The sequence below is a fragment of the Nannobrachium achirus genome, assembly GCF_963921795.1.
Source record: "Nannobrachium achirus genome assembly, chromosome: 22".
NCBI classification, from domain to species: domain Eukaryota; kingdom Metazoa; phylum Chordata; class Actinopteri; order Myctophiformes; family Myctophidae; genus Nannobrachium; species Nannobrachium achirus.
The window spans coordinates 38269531-38287679 of NC_137829.1; the positions used below are offsets into that span (position 1 = coordinate 38269531).

The 18149-nt window shown below is 41.6% G+C and overlaps 1 protein-coding gene across 1 annotated transcript in view; it reads left to right on the forward strand.

Annotated features, from left to right (window-relative positions):
• Window positions 1–18149, forward strand: part of LOC308307625 (uncharacterized protein) — a 72501-nt gene that overhangs the window by 46366 nt on the left and 7986 nt on the right. Inside the window, exons 11-20 of the mRNA XM_080752891.1 lie at window positions 4177–4269; window positions 5412–5435; window positions 5853–5978; window positions 7432–7503; window positions 8857–9027; window positions 10447–10539; window positions 11402–11494; window positions 12150–12242; window positions 12724–12835; window positions 14281–17497. Coding sequence (XP_080609017.1) covers window positions 4177–4269; window positions 5412–5435; window positions 5853–5978; window positions 7432–7503; window positions 8857–9027; window positions 10447–10539; window positions 11402–11494; window positions 12150–12242; window positions 12724–12835; window positions 14281–17497 — 4094 coding nt within the window. The remainder of the gene's footprint in view (window positions 1–4176; window positions 4270–5411; window positions 5436–5852; window positions 5979–7431; window positions 7504–8856; window positions 9028–10446; window positions 10540–11401; window positions 11495–12149; window positions 12243–12723; window positions 12836–14280; window positions 17498–18149) is intronic.

The following is an 18149-nucleotide window of genomic DNA, read 5'->3' on the forward strand; positions in this document are numbered from 1 at the left end:
TCACGCCGTGTTGCATTATCAAAAGTGGCGTTTTAAGCATATTTTGATTATCGTGATAATATTATTCATTGCAATTATTTTTGCCACAATAATCATGACGTGTAATTTTCATATGGTCGCATCCCTAGCAGGTTATGCTACAGTTTAGTATGAAATAGCGGACGATTCTGTAATAAAATAGTAAGTACGAGTTACAGCAGCAATCCATAACTCACACAAACACAAATTACTGAAGTGATGAAATTAGACTTGTACTGTAGCATGCGATGTTGTTGCGATATGAGGATTGCCTCACAGTAACTGCCGTGTGTTTCTGCTTGTGAAACCAGGAAATGTGACCCTATGCTTCTCGGTTGGTATCTCCATACAATATTTTTTTCTCAATAGCAGAGTTTGGAGAGAGTCTCTAGAAACCCCCTGCTAATCACAGGAATTAACTCATATAGTTACATTCATTGACATTTAATCACACAGGAAGCACCCTGATGCAGACTATGAAGATAGCCTCTTTCGGAACCCAGAATACATTTTTGATATTTGGGATGTCGGTATCCAGGATCACCTTGAAAGTAGGGATGGGACTATATGAAAATGTCATATCACGATTATTGTGAGAAAAGAAATCGCGATTTACGATATTATCGTGATAATCAAAATCCATTATCCTGGCGCGGAACATCTGCCAAACACTAGAAGATCTATTTATAACGATATTATCGCGATAAAACATTTGCCAAAAAATTGCCGATCTACAAGCTCACAACGTTGTGAGCTTGTAGATCGGCTATTTTTGGGCAAAGACATTTGATAGAGAGTGAAGAGACTGTATCAAGTACGTATATTATAAGTACCTTTTACCAATTATAGAAGGTTTAAGTGGTACTGGATACGCAGCTCGGCAAATAAAAGGTGAATTGATCCCAGTGCATGACGGAGGACAATATTACTATACTAATACTGTATTATAATACAATTATCGTGAGTGTTTTTTATCACGATAAACGATAATATCACGTATCGTCCCATCCCTACTTGAAAGGCAATGCCTTCTCTCATTCACCCACTGGTACCACTCTCTGGTCTTGAACAAACATAACATCTCCCGTGGAAATGTTTGTTGATCGGCACCAATGCCGTTGCCATTAAACATGTTTAATCCATATTTAACATCTTCCACGCTCGATGCCCTGCCTCCCCCTGTCTTGTGATTGGCTAGATGCACTTTGCCAGCCAATCACAAGACGGGGGAGGCGGAACATGGAGCGTGAGAGATAGCAAAACGTCAGCACCGATCAACACACGTTTCCGTGTGACACTAATGCAACTCAGAGTATCTTTGAAATCTTGAATGCGAAACCTTGGAGACGTTATATTTGTCTGAGATCAGAGAGCGGTAAAGGCTGACTTTCAAGGGATCCTATACCGTCATCCCAAATACAAACATTTTATTCAGAGTTCCGGAAGGGGCTTACGCTATCAATGAAGCCTTCATCAGAATCTAACGCAGAATGTTGCATGTCATACAACGCAACGCAATCACTACTCATATACAGGCAAATTAGATAAATCGAGCTAACGTCCGTGGCCACTAGTTGACCTCTAAGCCGGTACGAAACAGGAAAATCATATTTTACCTGTATAGTCCAAATAAGGTTGACATGAGAAATATAACAGCATATCATCAACAAAATATCACATCATACGCACAGCACTTTTGTCAAGCGTGTCACAACATTGTACTTGTGGAGGGAACTTTTTGCAAGGCTTTAGACACACGCTCACGTTTAAACCTCAACACGGACTAAATAGCATGTCTTCAAAATCTCTAGCAAAATAAAATCTCTGTTCCCATTGGCTGTACTACTGTTACAATGTGTGTGTGTGTATGTGTGTGCACCTGCAGAGCTCCCCCATATGAGGACAGAATGTGTGTGCACCTGCAGAACTCTCTTTAACGAGGATAGTGTTTACAATGTGTGTGTGTGTGTGTGTGTGTGTGTGTGTGTGTGTGTGTGTGTGTGTGTGTGTGTGTGTGTGTGTGTGTGTGTGTGTGTGTGTGTGTGTGTGTGTGTGTGTGTGTGTGTGTGTGTGTGTGTGTGTGTGTGTGTGTGTGTCACCTGCAGAGCTCCCTGTATGAGGACGGTCTTTACAGTGGTTCTAGACGAGTGACTGGCTCCAGCGCTCGCGTAAGACCAATTATGGGATTGTTTGGCTTGATGTGCATGAGTTTTGATCATAGGTTCTGCTGTGGTTTTGCCCCATTCCAAGTCAATACTTATCTTGACTAACTATCTAATCCAGTGGTTCTCAGCCTGTGGGTCTGGACCACCCACATGATTTATTTGATTTTTTGGAGGGTCCCCAGATGACATTGAAATGACCATTTAAGGACTTTAAAGACCTTTTTAATGACGATGAAAACTAAAGAAACAAAAGAAAAAAGACCATTACTGCAAAAAGTAATCAACAAACTATATCCTGCTATTAAAACAGGTCAAACATTGGCCAAATTTCAGTTTGATTCCCTGGACCGCCCGGAAGAAATCTGGCCGGAGTGTCCTTGAGCAAGGCTATTCGAACCCCCAACTGCTCCATTTATAAACAAATAAATACAAAAAGGGTTGTTGAAATATAAACACACCTGTATGATGTGTGATGGTTGCTCTGGCATGAACTAATACAATGATCAGAAAGCCTTTGCTCTTTAATGAAGTGTTTCATTCTGTGTCTGGAAGTTGTTTATTTATCCCTGCATGGGAACCGTTTCACTGACCTAATCTGAGATGGTAATTTATTAGTTTATTTGCTGTGTTGGAATTTAGATGACTTTGCTTCAATTTGTTTTTTAAAACGTGTCAGTAGGTTCAATAATGGTTTTAATCTTGGATTTCTTCAGCATGGGTGTTCTGCGAACTGTGTGTAAACCCATTTGAGAGAGCATGAGTGTTTGTACATAGGGATTATGTACAATGTATGGATATACGTGTGTGTGTGTGTGTGTGTGTGTGTGTGTGTGTGTGTGTGTGTGTGTGTGTGTGTGTGTGTGTGTGTGTGTGTGTGTGTGTGTGTGTGTGTGTGTGTGTGTGTGTGTGTGTGGTGTGTGTGTGGATGCATGCACCGTACATACTGTACCCACCAACACAGTGCTATTATCTCTCTCCAGCCCTCTGAGTACACTAGTAGCTACCGTGGTCCCAGTTCCAGAACCTCCTCGAGGGCCAGTTCAGCTCGTACCAGCCCAGTGGTGAGCCCAGCCCTGGCTTTACTCACTGAATACATTTTACCGACAGAGTCGAAGTACATTTATTCATTTTATGGTCAATTACAGATAATGACCATATAAATCATGTGCACGAGGCTAGGGCTGTCACGATTCTGACATTTTACATGTCACTCAAATAATTGCGATTAACGATTTAATTGTGTTTTTGTCGTTGACAATTACATTCCTGTTTGGCTTGTTAGGCTTTGAAGTTGCACATGGATGATATGACACACAACCTAAATATACGAAGAAATGACTTACATATTTGACAACTTTATACTTGGAAAAAGAACATTGATAGTGGAAATAGACGGTCTACAAGCTCATAACGCGTCGCATTGTGACAGCCCTACACGAGGCGATATCAGCAGTGACATGTTATCCCTGTTAGTGAGATTCAAATGCTGCGACGTGTCAATTCTGCAGTGGTGTAAAATAACTAAAGTACTGTACATAAGTACAATTTTGGGGTATTTGTACTTTACTGGAGTATTTCCAATATCCAAAACTTTTACTTCTACTCGACTAAATCTCGCATCCAAATATTGTACTTTTACTCCACTACATGTATTTGAAGCAGTTACTAGTTGTTGTTACTAGTTACTTTGTATATTTGGATTATTACTACAAAACATACATTAACCACTTAAGCCCTATATACATTTCGGCTATTTGAAAATAGACAATCTACAAGCTATTTTTAAAAGATTTATACATTTAAAAACTTGTGAAAATGGGACCTTCTGCATAATGAGTACTTTTACTTTGATACCAATAATGTTGTACTTTTACTCAAGTACATGTTGATTTCCAGACTTTTACTTGTAATGGAGGGTGCAATTCCACCACAGCAATTCTGATACATACATCCCTATTCACTGCTCGATTGCACCCCCTGGTGTCGGTTGTAGGATGACTGTGGCTCTCTTTATCGGAGAAGCACTGCCACTGGCAGTGTCATGACCCGGGACCTCGACGATGTCACCATTCCCGACTTCCCAGATGTGAGTTGGTCCTGCCAACATGCAGTGCACGGTGTGACCCATGCTGATCTAACTCCACGTTGAGCGAGTCGATGCTGATGATGCTGTCAATAACAAAGCATGCAAGATTACAATAATTACACATTCCTGGCTGGTTTGTGCACGACAGAAGAGGGAGTTAAAACCCAGTGTCAGAGGATGAGACTGTAAAGAAAATATGGTGACAAAAATAGTAATAATAATAATAATAGTTTTTTCTGTGTGTGTGAAGTGATGACTAATTGCCGATTTTCAAGCTGTTGAGTGTTTACTTTTCATTTCATTGATGCCATTGCAATTGTTGAAGGATTAATTGCACACTAATCATATGCATGATGTGGCCATGACGGTCATTTGGTCGGAGGTGGCATTTGTTTGGATAGTGACTTTAACTTTGACAGCAAAATTTGATTTAGTTTTAGTCATAGTCTTTTCAATCCATACACAATTCAGTTTTAGCCATACTTTAGTCATGTGAAATGTTTTAGTCTACTAAATATACAATTTTAGTTGACTAAATCTACAGAACAAAAATATTATTAATATTTTGGCTTCGTAAAGGCTGATTTTACACTTGGTTGCATGCTGAAAATACCCAATCTACAAGCTACGATGAGCTTATCCACGAGTTTCCAACGCCCCATAGTGCATTGCGCAGACGTCTGTACCGAGCTTCCGCCGCCGATTTACAAGCTCACAACGGGTTGCATCTGCGATGCGACGTGAGCTTGTATGTCTGCTGTTAAACCCGGAGGTTTGGTCCTGATAGTCTCCAGTAAACTCCCGGGGAAACTTGTGGATAGATCTTCTATTTTCAGAGCGCAACACCTGAGCGCAACCAAACATAAAATTACTTGTCTTGTCTGATTCAAAGTCTAAGAAATGTTGTCTTCGGTGAGGATGGGCTGCCTACAGTGACAATCTCCCTTCTTGTTTGTCACTCGTCTTAAACGGTTGTTCCCGGCAGGTTTACAGAGGAGATCCAATGTGTACTGGTTGTCCACATCATCCAGTCCAGGCATCAGTGGGCTTTAGATGTTTGTGGAGCTCACAAACAAGCTGAGTTCAAGCATCTTCTCCTCTTGCAGTCTTCCTTCTGACCGTGTTTTCTTTTTTCTCAACAGGTGGAGGGGGATTATCTTGAAAAGGTGAGCATATTACAGTATAGGGTTAGGGTTAGGCATAGTTTTTGTGAGGTTAGGGTTATCCATAGTCGGCTATATTTTCGTCCATGCCTTACCCCTTATCCCTAAACTTCTTTGCCTTTTTTTTACTATTTTGAAAAACATTTTAAAACACTTCAAATAGTCAAGCTACATCGACATGTTGCGAGCTTGTAGATCAACTATTTGAACAATTAAAAAAGATCTAAATAGTAATAAGGCAAAGAAGTACATTTTTAGGGTTTAAGCACAATCAAGGCAAAGCACCAAGTAAAGATGGACGACTGCTAGGCAACCCGGCTTGGCGGGGATCTTTTCTAGCTGTAGATTTGTTCATTGCATTATTGTAGTGATTATTTTTCTTCGTAGCGTTGCTGTAACTATCATGTTTGTCTCCCTCAGGGATCCAGAGCGGCTTCCGTCTTGACGGCAGGGACCCTCACTTCCTTAGGCGGGTCCTCCTCCAGGAGAGGAAGCGTTGACACAGCCATTGATGCAGATGCAGAGACGTCCATACGAGAGATCAAGGTAAAGCTACGGAGTCTGTGTCCCCCAAACACCATGTATAGCAGGGTTCCCCAATTAGTTTTCCCCAAGGGCCGAATCATGTCTAGGGTACCAAGCCGAGGGCCACAACATTGCAGGGGGCGACGGTGGCGTTCCCGCTACTCCAGCGTCAGTTCAGATATCTTCGTTGTCGGGTGAAAACCTTGTATGTCCAAAACCGTTCGTTTTGCATTTATCATTTTAAACATGATTTAAAGTAGTGAAAACAGCCGATCTACAAGCACACAAAGCCTCGCACCCGCGAGGCGTGCTTGTAGGTCTGCTGTTTTCACTACTTTTGTGAGACGGCCTTGAATGATGAAGCAGGGCTTTACTTTGCGAAAGAACGTACACATTTGGAGATACGAGGTTTCCACCTGACAACGACGATATACTAGTGTTGTTGCTACAGTACTCTTATACCACCATTGTTACTGGGGTTAGTGGGGGGCAGACAGTAGACCCCTGCGGGCCTCCTATTGGGGAACCCTGATGTATAGTATGGTATATCCAGGTAGGCCACAGTGGTGGATGATGTCAATTTGACACCTTTTCTTTTCTCCCGAATATTTGGTCTTTTTTCTCTGATCAGCATTCAGAAAAAATGGATCAGATACATATTCATAGTGGAGCACACTTACCAGGGGTGGAATTAAAGTAACTTAATTTGCTTAAGTACTGTACTTAAGTAAAATGTTGAGGTATTTGTACTTAAATTGAGTATTTCCAATTTCCAATACTTTAGCTTCTTCTCCACAACATCTCGGATCCAAACATTGTACTTTTACTCCACTACATTTATTTGAAAACGTTGAAGTTACTTTGTAGACATAAATTATTATATTATAAAACATGCATTAATCCACTTTAGCCCTATTCTATAAGTGTCTAGTGTGAACACGGCACTAGCCTGCTCAGTGGGCATGAGAGAAAGTTTTCATTCATTTCATATTTTGGGTCAAGCTGTCAAACTGGGTTGGCCTGGGCCGTGGGCCCATCCATACCCAGATTACCCACCGTAGATCCACAGTTAATTATTCATGATTTAGTTTTAGTTGTACTCCTTTCAATAAAATGTCTAGTTTTTATTTGGTGACACATATTGAAATTGTCAAAATACTGTATATAGTCAGTTTTAGTCATCATAGCTTAGTTTTTATTTAGTTTTCATCAGTGAAAAAAAGTCATAGTTCTAGTCAATGAAATGAACACAGTGTGTAGATCTGCCCCTGCTTCCACATCAGAGACACTTCACTTCACACTATACTGTTATTCTTCACCTGCTCTCTCCTGCATTACTTTGTCACCAAGCTGTCACAGCGCTGCTGTCACTCTGTCTCTGTCTCTGCTCACTGCCATGTGTGTTCGTCCTGCACACTCTGCTGTCTGCTCATCCCGTCACTGTGTCTCTGCTCACTGCCATCTGTTCATATAGGAGATTCATGAGCTGAAGGATCAGATTCAGGATGTGGAAACCAAGTACACGCAGAACCTCAAAGAAGTCAAGGTACCAGGGCTGAGGTTCTAGATTCACTAACCAGTTGGTTACAGACTCCCGCATGTTACTGGCCGATACTGACAATAAGCCACTCCGGAACTACTTGTTTCCTGTCCCCAACTTGCAATTGGTGTTGGGAGTTTTGCTGTACTAATAACTGGATAGATCGCATTTGGATTCCTTTTGGTACAATTATGAACTGTAGTCACTGTAGACAAAAAGCATTTGCCTCCATATATAAATTGAGCCATAGATGAGCCTGGAATTCTAGAATGAATTCCCTCTTAAATGTTTCCATAAAATAGTGTCTGTTGTCTGGCTTAATCCATTCCTTGCATGTTGACAGATTATTTTGTTTCCTTGCTTCAAGCTTTTTGACATGTCTGATTGTGTCCCCATAAGCTCTCAGAAAATGATTATTATACTTCGTATCACAGATGATATAGTTAAATGCCTTGCTTATCTTAGGCCCCGTTTAGATGACAACGGTCTCTAGAGAAAGATAAAATGTGTCTTCCATTTAGGGCTGTCACGATATGACATTTTACATTACGATGTATCGTCACTCAAATAATTGCGATTAACGATTTAATTGTGTTTTTGTCGTTGACAATTACATTTCTGTTTGGCTTTTAGGCTTTGAAGTTGCACATGGTAGATATGACACATAACCTAAATATACAAAGATATGACTGACATATTTGACAACTTCATACTTAAAAAAGAACATTGATAGTGGAAATAGCCGATCTACAAGCTCACAACTCGCGACGCGTTGAGAGCTTGTAGATCTGCTATTTCCACTATTTTTTACATGGAAACGATTATGAAGATTGTGAAAAATAATCGCGATTAGACGATTATGGAATAATTGTGACAGCCCTAGAAACCACCTTCCAGAGTGTAAACAAACAGCTGTGATACGAAGTAGAACGGAAGAGCTTCTACCATATTGTGACTGGTCTGTCTGGCAACACGTCACGCTGCCACCTACCTAGCCACCTTGCATGCACACTACAGCATTTTCTATCACTGTTGCGCCTCCGACCCCTCCGTGTAAACGTAGAATTAAAAAGTGAGAACGCAGCGGCACTTTGCCGTTTTCTGTTCTGATCGTTGCCGTGTTAACGTGGCTTAGTTGTGGCTGAACCTCCAACCCTCCAGTCACAACCTCTTTCCTTTAATCCTCAAACTGCCACGTTTTGTTTGTGAATGTTTTGCATACTAGCAACCGTACAGTAGTGTACTATTCTAACAAGACATTCAGTACGAAAAACACAAAAACATACTTAAAATACAACAATTAAAATAGCAAACTGTTTTGTCGCTGGTCTGAAAAACTGTGTTTGTCGCTGGTCTCAGGTTGCACTAGTGGAGGTGGATGAGAAGTATCGAAAGGCCATGGTGTCCAATGCTCAGCTGGACAATGAGAAGAACAACCTGATGTACCAGGTGGACAACCTGAAGGACTCGCTCATGGAGCTGGAAGAACTGCTGTCCGAGTCCCGACGCGAGTATGAGGAGAAAGTCAAGGTACTGTAGAGCAGGGGTTTTCAAAGTGGGTGACGGGGCACCCTGGGGTGCCGCGACGGCAGTCCAGGGGTGCCGCAAGATAATTTGATAATATTTGGAATTTATTTGGACACTTGAAGAAATATTTAGTATCATTTTAAATTTAAGTACAAAGTTATTTTTAGTCAGTTCTAACCAAAATGGCTATTATCTCAACGTTTTCCTCGCAACATAATCACTAAAATATCGTCACTGTCAGCCAGAAACCTCTGTCGCACAAAACTAGTGAAAACAGCCGATCTACAAGCACTGTGTGCTTGTAGATCTGCTGTTTTCACTAGTTTAGTACATTTTATAGATGATAAATACAAAAGCACGGTTTTGGACATACAAGGTTTCCACCCGACAACGACGATATTCTATAAATTTAAGGTGCTGGGAGTGAAAATTATAATGTAGGGGTGCCTCGGATTAAAAAAAATATTTATTGGGTGCTCAGACAAAAAAGTTTGGGAACCCCTGCTGTAGAGGAGACGAATGTGGTCAATTGCATGGATTCAAGTTTTCATTTGGATTCCATGGAAGTGTTAGTCAGCATGTCTTCTAGTTCTATGGAAGCACGTCACACACCAAAAATAGGCCATGTACACGCTTACAATGATGGGTTGTAAGCTTGTACATGGCCTATTTTTGGATATTAGTTTAGGTTTAAGATTAAAGAGTATTTGAAGTGGTCAAACTAGCAATAGAATACGGTTCAAGGTTTTACTTTTCTACATCTTGTGTACAGGTACATAAGAGTAAAACTTGATTTGGCTTCCTTCAGATAATGCGGCAGCATATAAAAACAATAGCAGAATTTAAGTAACAGAAAGATTTCTAGGAGAAAAAAGGGCAATGAGAAAATAAAAAGAGCATCAAATCAAATGTACATGTGCATAAAAAAAATGTGTATATTGTATACACCAACATTTGTTTTCCAGTAGCTGCTACTCACTTTGTGTAAACAACTTCACAGTATATTCCATGTGCAGCAGGTTAGTATAGTCAACTTTACAGTATATTCTATGTACAGCAGGTTAGTATAGTCAACTTTACAGTATATTCTATGTACAGCAGGTTAGTATAGTCAACTTAAAAGTATATTCTATGTACAGCAGGTTAGTATAGTCAACTTTACAGTATATTCTATGTACAGCAGGTTAGTATAGTCAACTTTACAGTATATTCCATGTGCAGCAGGTTAGTATATTCAACTTCACAGTATATTCTATGTACAGTAGGTGCTTGTACACTTCCACTTACATGTCCATGGTGCACTTTAATGCTTGAATCCATGTACTTGTCAGAAGCTGTTTGCAGAGGTATGGGAGGGAGAAAACAATTTTCTTCCAGATGGACAGTTCTTCATTTTCATGTCTTGTGTTGTCCTCCTCGCAGGAGCACGAGAGAGAGAAACAAGCCCACAGCACACTCCAGTTCCAGTACAACCAACTGCAGGATACACTAAAACAAAGTGAAGAGATGTTAAATGTGAGTACATCATTTTCTGTTTCATCCCTTTAAAAAGTCCCAGGTGTACGTGTGATCCTGTGTACCTGTAATGGGCCAGGGGGCTTCGTGCTAAGCTAAGCATCTACTGAATGAAAGGCAATCACCTTAAGCAGCAACATTATTCACAGTAAAACAACACTATCGAAAGGGTTGTGCGACGAAGTATAGATGGTTTAATGCACTTAAACCCATTATACTTCGTTGACCAGGATCCCCCAGGGGGGTCTTTACTTGAAACCCACCTTTTTTTCCCCCTCTACACCAATTTTCTTTGCTGAAAATAGCCGATCTACAAGCTCAATGCGTTACAAACAAATGGGGTTCCACTGCGCCTCAATGCCAGGTTCAGGCTGATCCTGGTGCATCACAGGAGCAGGACACGTTCAGCTAAAACAGTGGCCTTGAGGGGGAACCAGGTGGTCCCCAGCGAAATGATCTCATCTAATGGCGGTCCATGGCTCAAATGCCGTGAAAATAATGGACTGCGATATGAAAAAGATTGAAAACCACTGAGCTAAAAGAACGAAGGCACTGGAGCAACTCAGGACAGTTTGGAGCCGTTTTTAGTGTGCAAGTAAAAGATGACAACAATGCCACAACAGGCCACAATGTGTCACATTGCAATGTGTTGTGAGCTTGTAGATCTTCTATTTCATCCCAGAATGTTTGCTTATTATGGCATGCCGAGAGTAGGGTCGCTAGGGTTACAAATGCCACGTGCAAGGCGCACCCCTCACCTTTCTACCTGTGTGCATGCACCATTTCTTCTTTTGCTGTCTCTCTCTCTCTCTCTCTCTCTCCCCTTGTACTCAACCTGTCCTGCATTTTCCACGCTGCTCAGGAGATCCGTCAGCTGAAGCTGAAGCAAGACGGATTTAATAGGGAAATCGGTGACCTGCAGGAGACAGTGGAATGGAAGGATAAAAAAATTGGGGTATGTTCACCCTGTGAACCCCTGAACCATTAATTTAGCGATTTTGACTCTCAGGTTTTCACTTTTATATCATAGCAGGGTTCCCACAGTCATGAAATTCCTGGAAATATTTTGAAATTTGAAAAATATTTTTCCAGTACTGGAAAAGTTTTGGAATTGATCAAGGGTCCTGGAAGGTCCTGGAAAAAATAGCTATGCATTGTCTTTGGTTATTGATTTTGTTAATACCTCTGAAATGACTAATTTAACATTGGCCAAATTGTCAAATATTAGAGGCAGAAATTGTGAATATTTTCACAATAGAACCGTGTTATACGAAATTCCTCAACTCTTAGTGCTCGTCAGGGTGCCGGGTCCCCAGTTCAAATATGATTATTTCGGGGGTCTCGGCCTGAAAAGGTTGAGAACCACTGGCATACACTACCTGTCTTTGGGCATTGCGCATAGGAGTAAGCGACTTGTTAATGAGCTGAATTATTGTTATATAGTCCTGGAAATTGGGTTAAATATTCTGGAAAAGTTTTGGAAATTAATTGGTAAAAATGGGTGGGAACCCTGTCATAGCTTCTGCTTTGCATGACACTGTAAGCTGCCTTTCATTTTTCTTCATCCTTCTTTCACCCGTATCCTCTGTCATACGTGACCGAATGCACAGGCCTTAGAACGACAGAAAGAATACACAGATACCATCCGAATTGAGCGCGATGAGCTGAGAGATGAGGTGGTCCAGCTGAAAGATATTCTCAAGGTATTCAGAATGTGTGGAATATCATTATGTCTGCTGTGGTATTGCGTCTGATGATGTTGCTTTGCGTTCAGACAGAACTTTGAATCCTTGAAACATCATAAAAGTACATGATGTATAGTTTACTAACAGATAAACAACATTCCATTATATGACTATATCTACAAGCTACAAGAGACAGATAATTTTATTTTAAACATATATTATTGTTTAACCAGCCAGGTTATTAAGAACAATTTCTAGATTTTCCTTGACGAGGTAAAAAAAATAAAAATAGATCAGATCTCCTAACATGACAGCTGTTACTAAGACAATGACATATACAGACTGGACAACAATCAATCAATCAATTATTTTAAAAAACAAGCAACAGTTATTAAGCAAAACATGCACTTCAGATTTTTAAACATGGCTGAAAACACACCCTTACCAGTGTAAATCGCACTGAGATGAAAACCTACATGTCTGCTCTTATTTCATTCAGAAACATGGAATAGTGTTGGGACCTGACCTGAACATCAACGGAGACGTTGAGGAGACAGATGGACAGACACAGGACTCACAGAGGTCCCCGACAGAAGGGAACAGCGTGCTCGGTACAGAAACAAAATTATGGAATTTTTTGGAAATGCACATCTTCACAGCATGCCTTCTCTATCTCCCAATAACTCTAATTGTGCTGTACTTCAGTGTAAAGCTGTGCTACTAGCTCAGTGGTTCTCAAACGTCTTTGTCTCAGGTCACCGCTGTAAATAATACATTGTTACATTGTTCATCCAAGGCACCCCTGAATTACTTAGTTACTTAGAACCTTACATTTATGTCATAATACGGTAGGCAAATATGTAAATCTTCCCCCCTTACGATACAGCATGTAACACTTGAGAGAATGGCAGTTTCCATTATGACGGATTGAAAATAACTTCATTATATTCATACATTTAACCACTTGAACCCCAGCATCCCTCTTCTGGGGGGAACATTCACCAAAAATAGCATATATACAAGCTCACGACGCGACGCGTTGTGAGCTTGTAGATCGGCTATTTTTGGCCAGGAGGTTTGGTGGTCCGTCTTACTAAGTATAGAGGGTTTAAGAGGTTAAACTGAAGTGGTATTGATGAATTAAAATATTATCAAAGTATTCTGCGGAACCTCTGGACTTGCGTCACACGTCAACCTAAGGTGCCAGGGCACCCACTTTGAGAACCACTGTACTAGCTACACTGTAAAATCCCAGTGTTAATTTAACGCTGACACTGTCCGTTACAAATGGGTAAATTAACATATAATAGCGCTACACTGTGGAGCTGTGCTACTAGCTAACATGTCTACGAACTGCACGTCCTGCCTTCCTGCCTAACCTTTACTCTTTGCATTCTTCATTATTATACTAACTTGTAGATTGTTTTCCTCCTGATTCCTAATCATTTTCATTGCTTGAATGCATGTATTTCAATTGCCTTTCAAATCACATATTGTGCACAACTGCACATACGATACCGTGAAGATACATACATAAATGTCCATACACGAAAGTCGGTGTCTCAGATTGAATGGAAGGCTTATGCAGTTTCTGTTGTCTGTTTTTAGTATTAGCTTAGTTTGAATGACATCTATGTGTACATTTCCCTGTCTGTATATTTATATACAAATACATAGGCTGTTTCAAGTTAACAAACTGAATGTGTGAGTGATCATCAGTAATTCAAAACACTACTACATACTGTACATACTGTACAGTAGCACCTTATACCTACAGTATGAGATTTACATTCTGGCAAAGGTCCTGTCCCGCTTCTGTCAATCAGCTGTACCTTGTCTTTCCTGGTGATTTCTTGGGATCAAGAACTTCAATTGGGTATTCCGTCTTCTCTTTCCTGCTTCTGGATCAATCATTACTGTTCATTTCTTTTCAAGCATTTTCTTTACCAATGTTGCTTACTGGCCAAGATTAAAATGAAAAGTTTTGACAAAAAAAAACATCTTAGTTCCTTAAGTTTTGGCCTTTTACCAGTGACTGCTTTTCATGATCTCTCAGGCAGAGGACAGGAGCCTCAGCTGGGAAGTAGTGGAGCAGAGAAGTTGGATTCACAACATCCAGAGACGTTTGAGGAACCTAAAGAGAGCCTGTTAAGCTCTACTGCACCCTGTAGTCTTGCTATTGTTTCTGGAGACACAACATCCAATGAAGAACAACAGATAAGCGTATCTTCAGTGAGGGACAGTGTGGAAGAAGTAACCCTTCTCAAGAAGGACTCTGATGAGGATAGTCCAATTACAGATGTGCAAAACGCAGCAGATACAGTGCCTGGGGTTGGCGAGGTCATAGCCAGTTCTGACGAGAAGGTTACAGGGATTGAGGTTAATGGAGTAGAAAGTAATGAGAAGGGAGATTTGGTAGACACAAGTGAACCCGAGGCGGAAGCTAAAACTGTTAGTGTTGATGAAATGAAATTCAATGAAATGATTAATGGCAGCAGAGAGATGACTAAAAACGATCTCTCTGAGAATCAGTCGACCACACCAGAGGAGGTAGAGATGGTTGAATTGAACACGAGGAGTGTAGACTCTAGTGCACCGCCTGGGGAAATCTCAGAGAACACCGTGAACGAGAACATTCCTGACAATTCAGCCCCAGTCATAGTAATAACAGAGCCTCACGTTGAGTCAGAGAGCGCAGAGGAGGAGGCTGGGAACGAGGAACCAAAGGAACTCCCTGCCAAGCCTCAGCCTCAGAGCACTGCTGCTGCTGCAGGCAAGAAGAAGAAGAGGAAGAAGAAGAAAAGCAAGAAAAAGAAGGGAGGGTCCCAGGAGGAGGAAAAGCAGAGTAACGGTGCAGAGGAAAAACGTATGTCAGAAAAGATAGAAAGCGTGACACATGAGGGGAATGCAACAGAGAGTTCTCCTCTTGAAACCCCAAATGAACCTGAGATGGTTCAACTTCCGAATGAACAGGACAGACAGGAAGTGAATGCAGAGTCCTGTACTGAGTCTAGCGTCAGTACCACTAATCTTACTGGTTCAATCAGCGCTGGTAACCATGATGCAAAACCAGTTTCCAGTATAGCAATCTCCAAAGACGGAGCAGAATCTCCAGGTGAGACCGATGCCCTTATCGTTGAGCCCGAAATTAGTGATATGTCAAAGGATGAGTCTGTGTTTGTTAATGAGGTTAGTTCTGGACCGCTGACCAATAACCAGGTCAACAGAACTGACACCACAGACAGTACTGCTAACATTGAGGCAGAATTACATCATCCAAGCAATACTGGCGTAACCGGTGTCCAATCTGAGGCTGTAAACAACTCTGAATGCAAGAAAAACGACATGGAGCTTCCATCAATCACTGACATTTTCTTTGACTGTGTTGCAAGTTTGAGTGGTTCCAAAGTCCCTTTAGATTCTGACCAAACAACAACTGTGATGTCAGACAACAAAGACCAAACTGACATCCAGAGTTCTGTTGAGAGCGCTCTGGACATATCGGAGATGGTCAACAAAGAGGACGACCCAACATTAGAGATGAATACAAAATCCTTCTCTTGCAATGATGGGAATGATGGGGATCATTCAACGTTAAGTCAGGAGGAGACGGGAAAGGATCCAGAACTGAATGTGGGATTGATGGAGCCTGAAAATAGTCCTCCGTCTGACTGCACAGACTCCCCAACAGAAATTCATCTCGATGAATCATCAGAGAAAAGCTGTAATGTTTCTGTGGATAAACCACGAGGTTCTGACGACAAAATAATGTCTGAACACGTTGATCATGCCTCTGGTCCTGCAGAAAGTCAAGGTTTTAGTATGCCTGTGTTTGTGGATGAAAAAGAGGCCAAAGAGACAGACTTAGACTCAGACTTAGGAACAGAGCAGGGTGACAGCACAGACATATTACAGACATCAGATTTAGCCAAAGATGCAGCCAAGACAGGTTCCCTTACAGAACTTGACCACCACAGTGATGAAGCACCGGCCATTGATGAAGATGGCCAAAGTCTAAATGGTTATGAAGAATCTGAGGATTCTGGAGACAAAACATCCAATGAAGAACAACAGATAAACATATCTTCAGTGAGGGACAGTGTGGAAGAAGTAACGCTTCTCAATAAAGACATTCTTGAGGACATTCAAATTACACATGTGCAAAACGCAGCAGATACAGTGCCTGAGGTTGGCGAGGTCATAGCCAGTTCTGTTGAGAAGGTTACAGGGGTTGAGGTTAATGAAGTTGAAAGTACTGAGAAGGGAGATTTGGTAGACACAAGTGAACCCGAGGTGGAAGCTGAAACTGTTACTGTTGATGACTTAGAACCTGTAGTCAATGAAATGATTATTGGAAACGGAGAGACGACTAAAAACAATCTCTCTGAGGATCAGGCGACCACACCAGAGGAGGTAGAGATAGTTGAATTGAACACAAGGAGTGTAGACTCTAGTGCACGGCCTGGGGAAATCATAGAGGACACAATGAACGAGAACATACCTGAGGAATCTGAGGATAGCAAACCATCTCCAGCCCACCAGCAAGACCCTGAAGAAGAGCATGACGAAGAGGGCGACGAAGGTCTTTCATTTGACTTTGATGACATGGATTCGGATGCAGCTGAAAATGTACCTTCAAAAAATGAAGTGGCTGAACCTGAAACGGATTTGGAAGTCATGCCAGTGGAGGTCAACCGTGCTAACACAGAGCTAGGCCAAGATGATGTCATCCGGTCACAGGAGGAGGCACCGCTGCAGGTCGCTAGCCAAGAGGAACCGGTGGAGAGTGACCAGGAGAAGCCTACGATCCACGCCACACTCGACGAGGATCTGGACAGTGTGTCTCAAGATCATCAGTTGCCTTCTGATATAGAAACAGTCCATGCTGAAAAGGGGGGAAATGAGATTGAGGAAGAACGACACACACTCGAGGGCAAAACAATCGTAACGGATGAACAAGCACATGGCTCAGATGAAGCAGAGCGTGGTTTGGATGAACCTGAACTTGGTTTAGATGAACCAGTACATGGTTCAGAGAGAGGAAGTGGGAATGCTGGTCAGCTGGGTGTTGTAGAAAGCAACAGTGTTGAGGGAGGAAAACAGGAAGTTTTAGTTGAGAAAGAGGAAGGAGTGAAGGTCACCGAGCAGGACTTGGAGGTTCCTCACAATACCGCGGAGCAAGCGAGCAGCAAAAAAGAGTCTCCACCCTCCGGGAAAGATTCCAAAAAGAACGGCAAGAAAGGCAAAAGCAAAGGAAAAGAGGATTGTAAGATGTCCTAGTGTATAATTGTTGTTTGGATCTGTAATCATTTGCTGTTTCTGGGCTCCAGGGGCGTCACAAGGGGTAGGAAAGTGGGACTGAGTTACTGGGGCCCAAGGTGGAGGGGCCCTAATAACTTTATCTATTGAAAAATTGCAGATATACAAGCTCACAGCGCGGCACCGAGTGCCGCGCTGCGAGCTTGTAGATCTGCTATTTTTGAAAAGTTGTGAAAATGTGTGAATCTTTGAATATATGTATTTTTTAAGCGAACATTTCTAACTCAAATGTTGCTTCTGGGGGTCCCTGGAACTAAATATTTTGAGATCGGGGTCCGTGGCCAAATACATATCATCTTGGGGGTCCTTGACATAGGTTTCTTGCACACATTTTCAAGATTTTTCAAAAATAGCAGATCTACAAGCTCACAGCGCGGCACTCGGTGCCGCGCTGTGAGCTTGTATATCTGCTATTTTTCAATAGTTAACATTCATGGGGGGCCCGCAGTGAATCCTTGTACCCAGGGCCCAGAATTTGGTGTGACGCCCCTGCTGGGCTCCATTATCAAATCTATTCATGTGCAAAGTACTGTGTGTAATTTATAATTCTTGAACTCATTCCAGTCTCCATACTGTACCTGTATATTACCGGGATTAAATTACCTT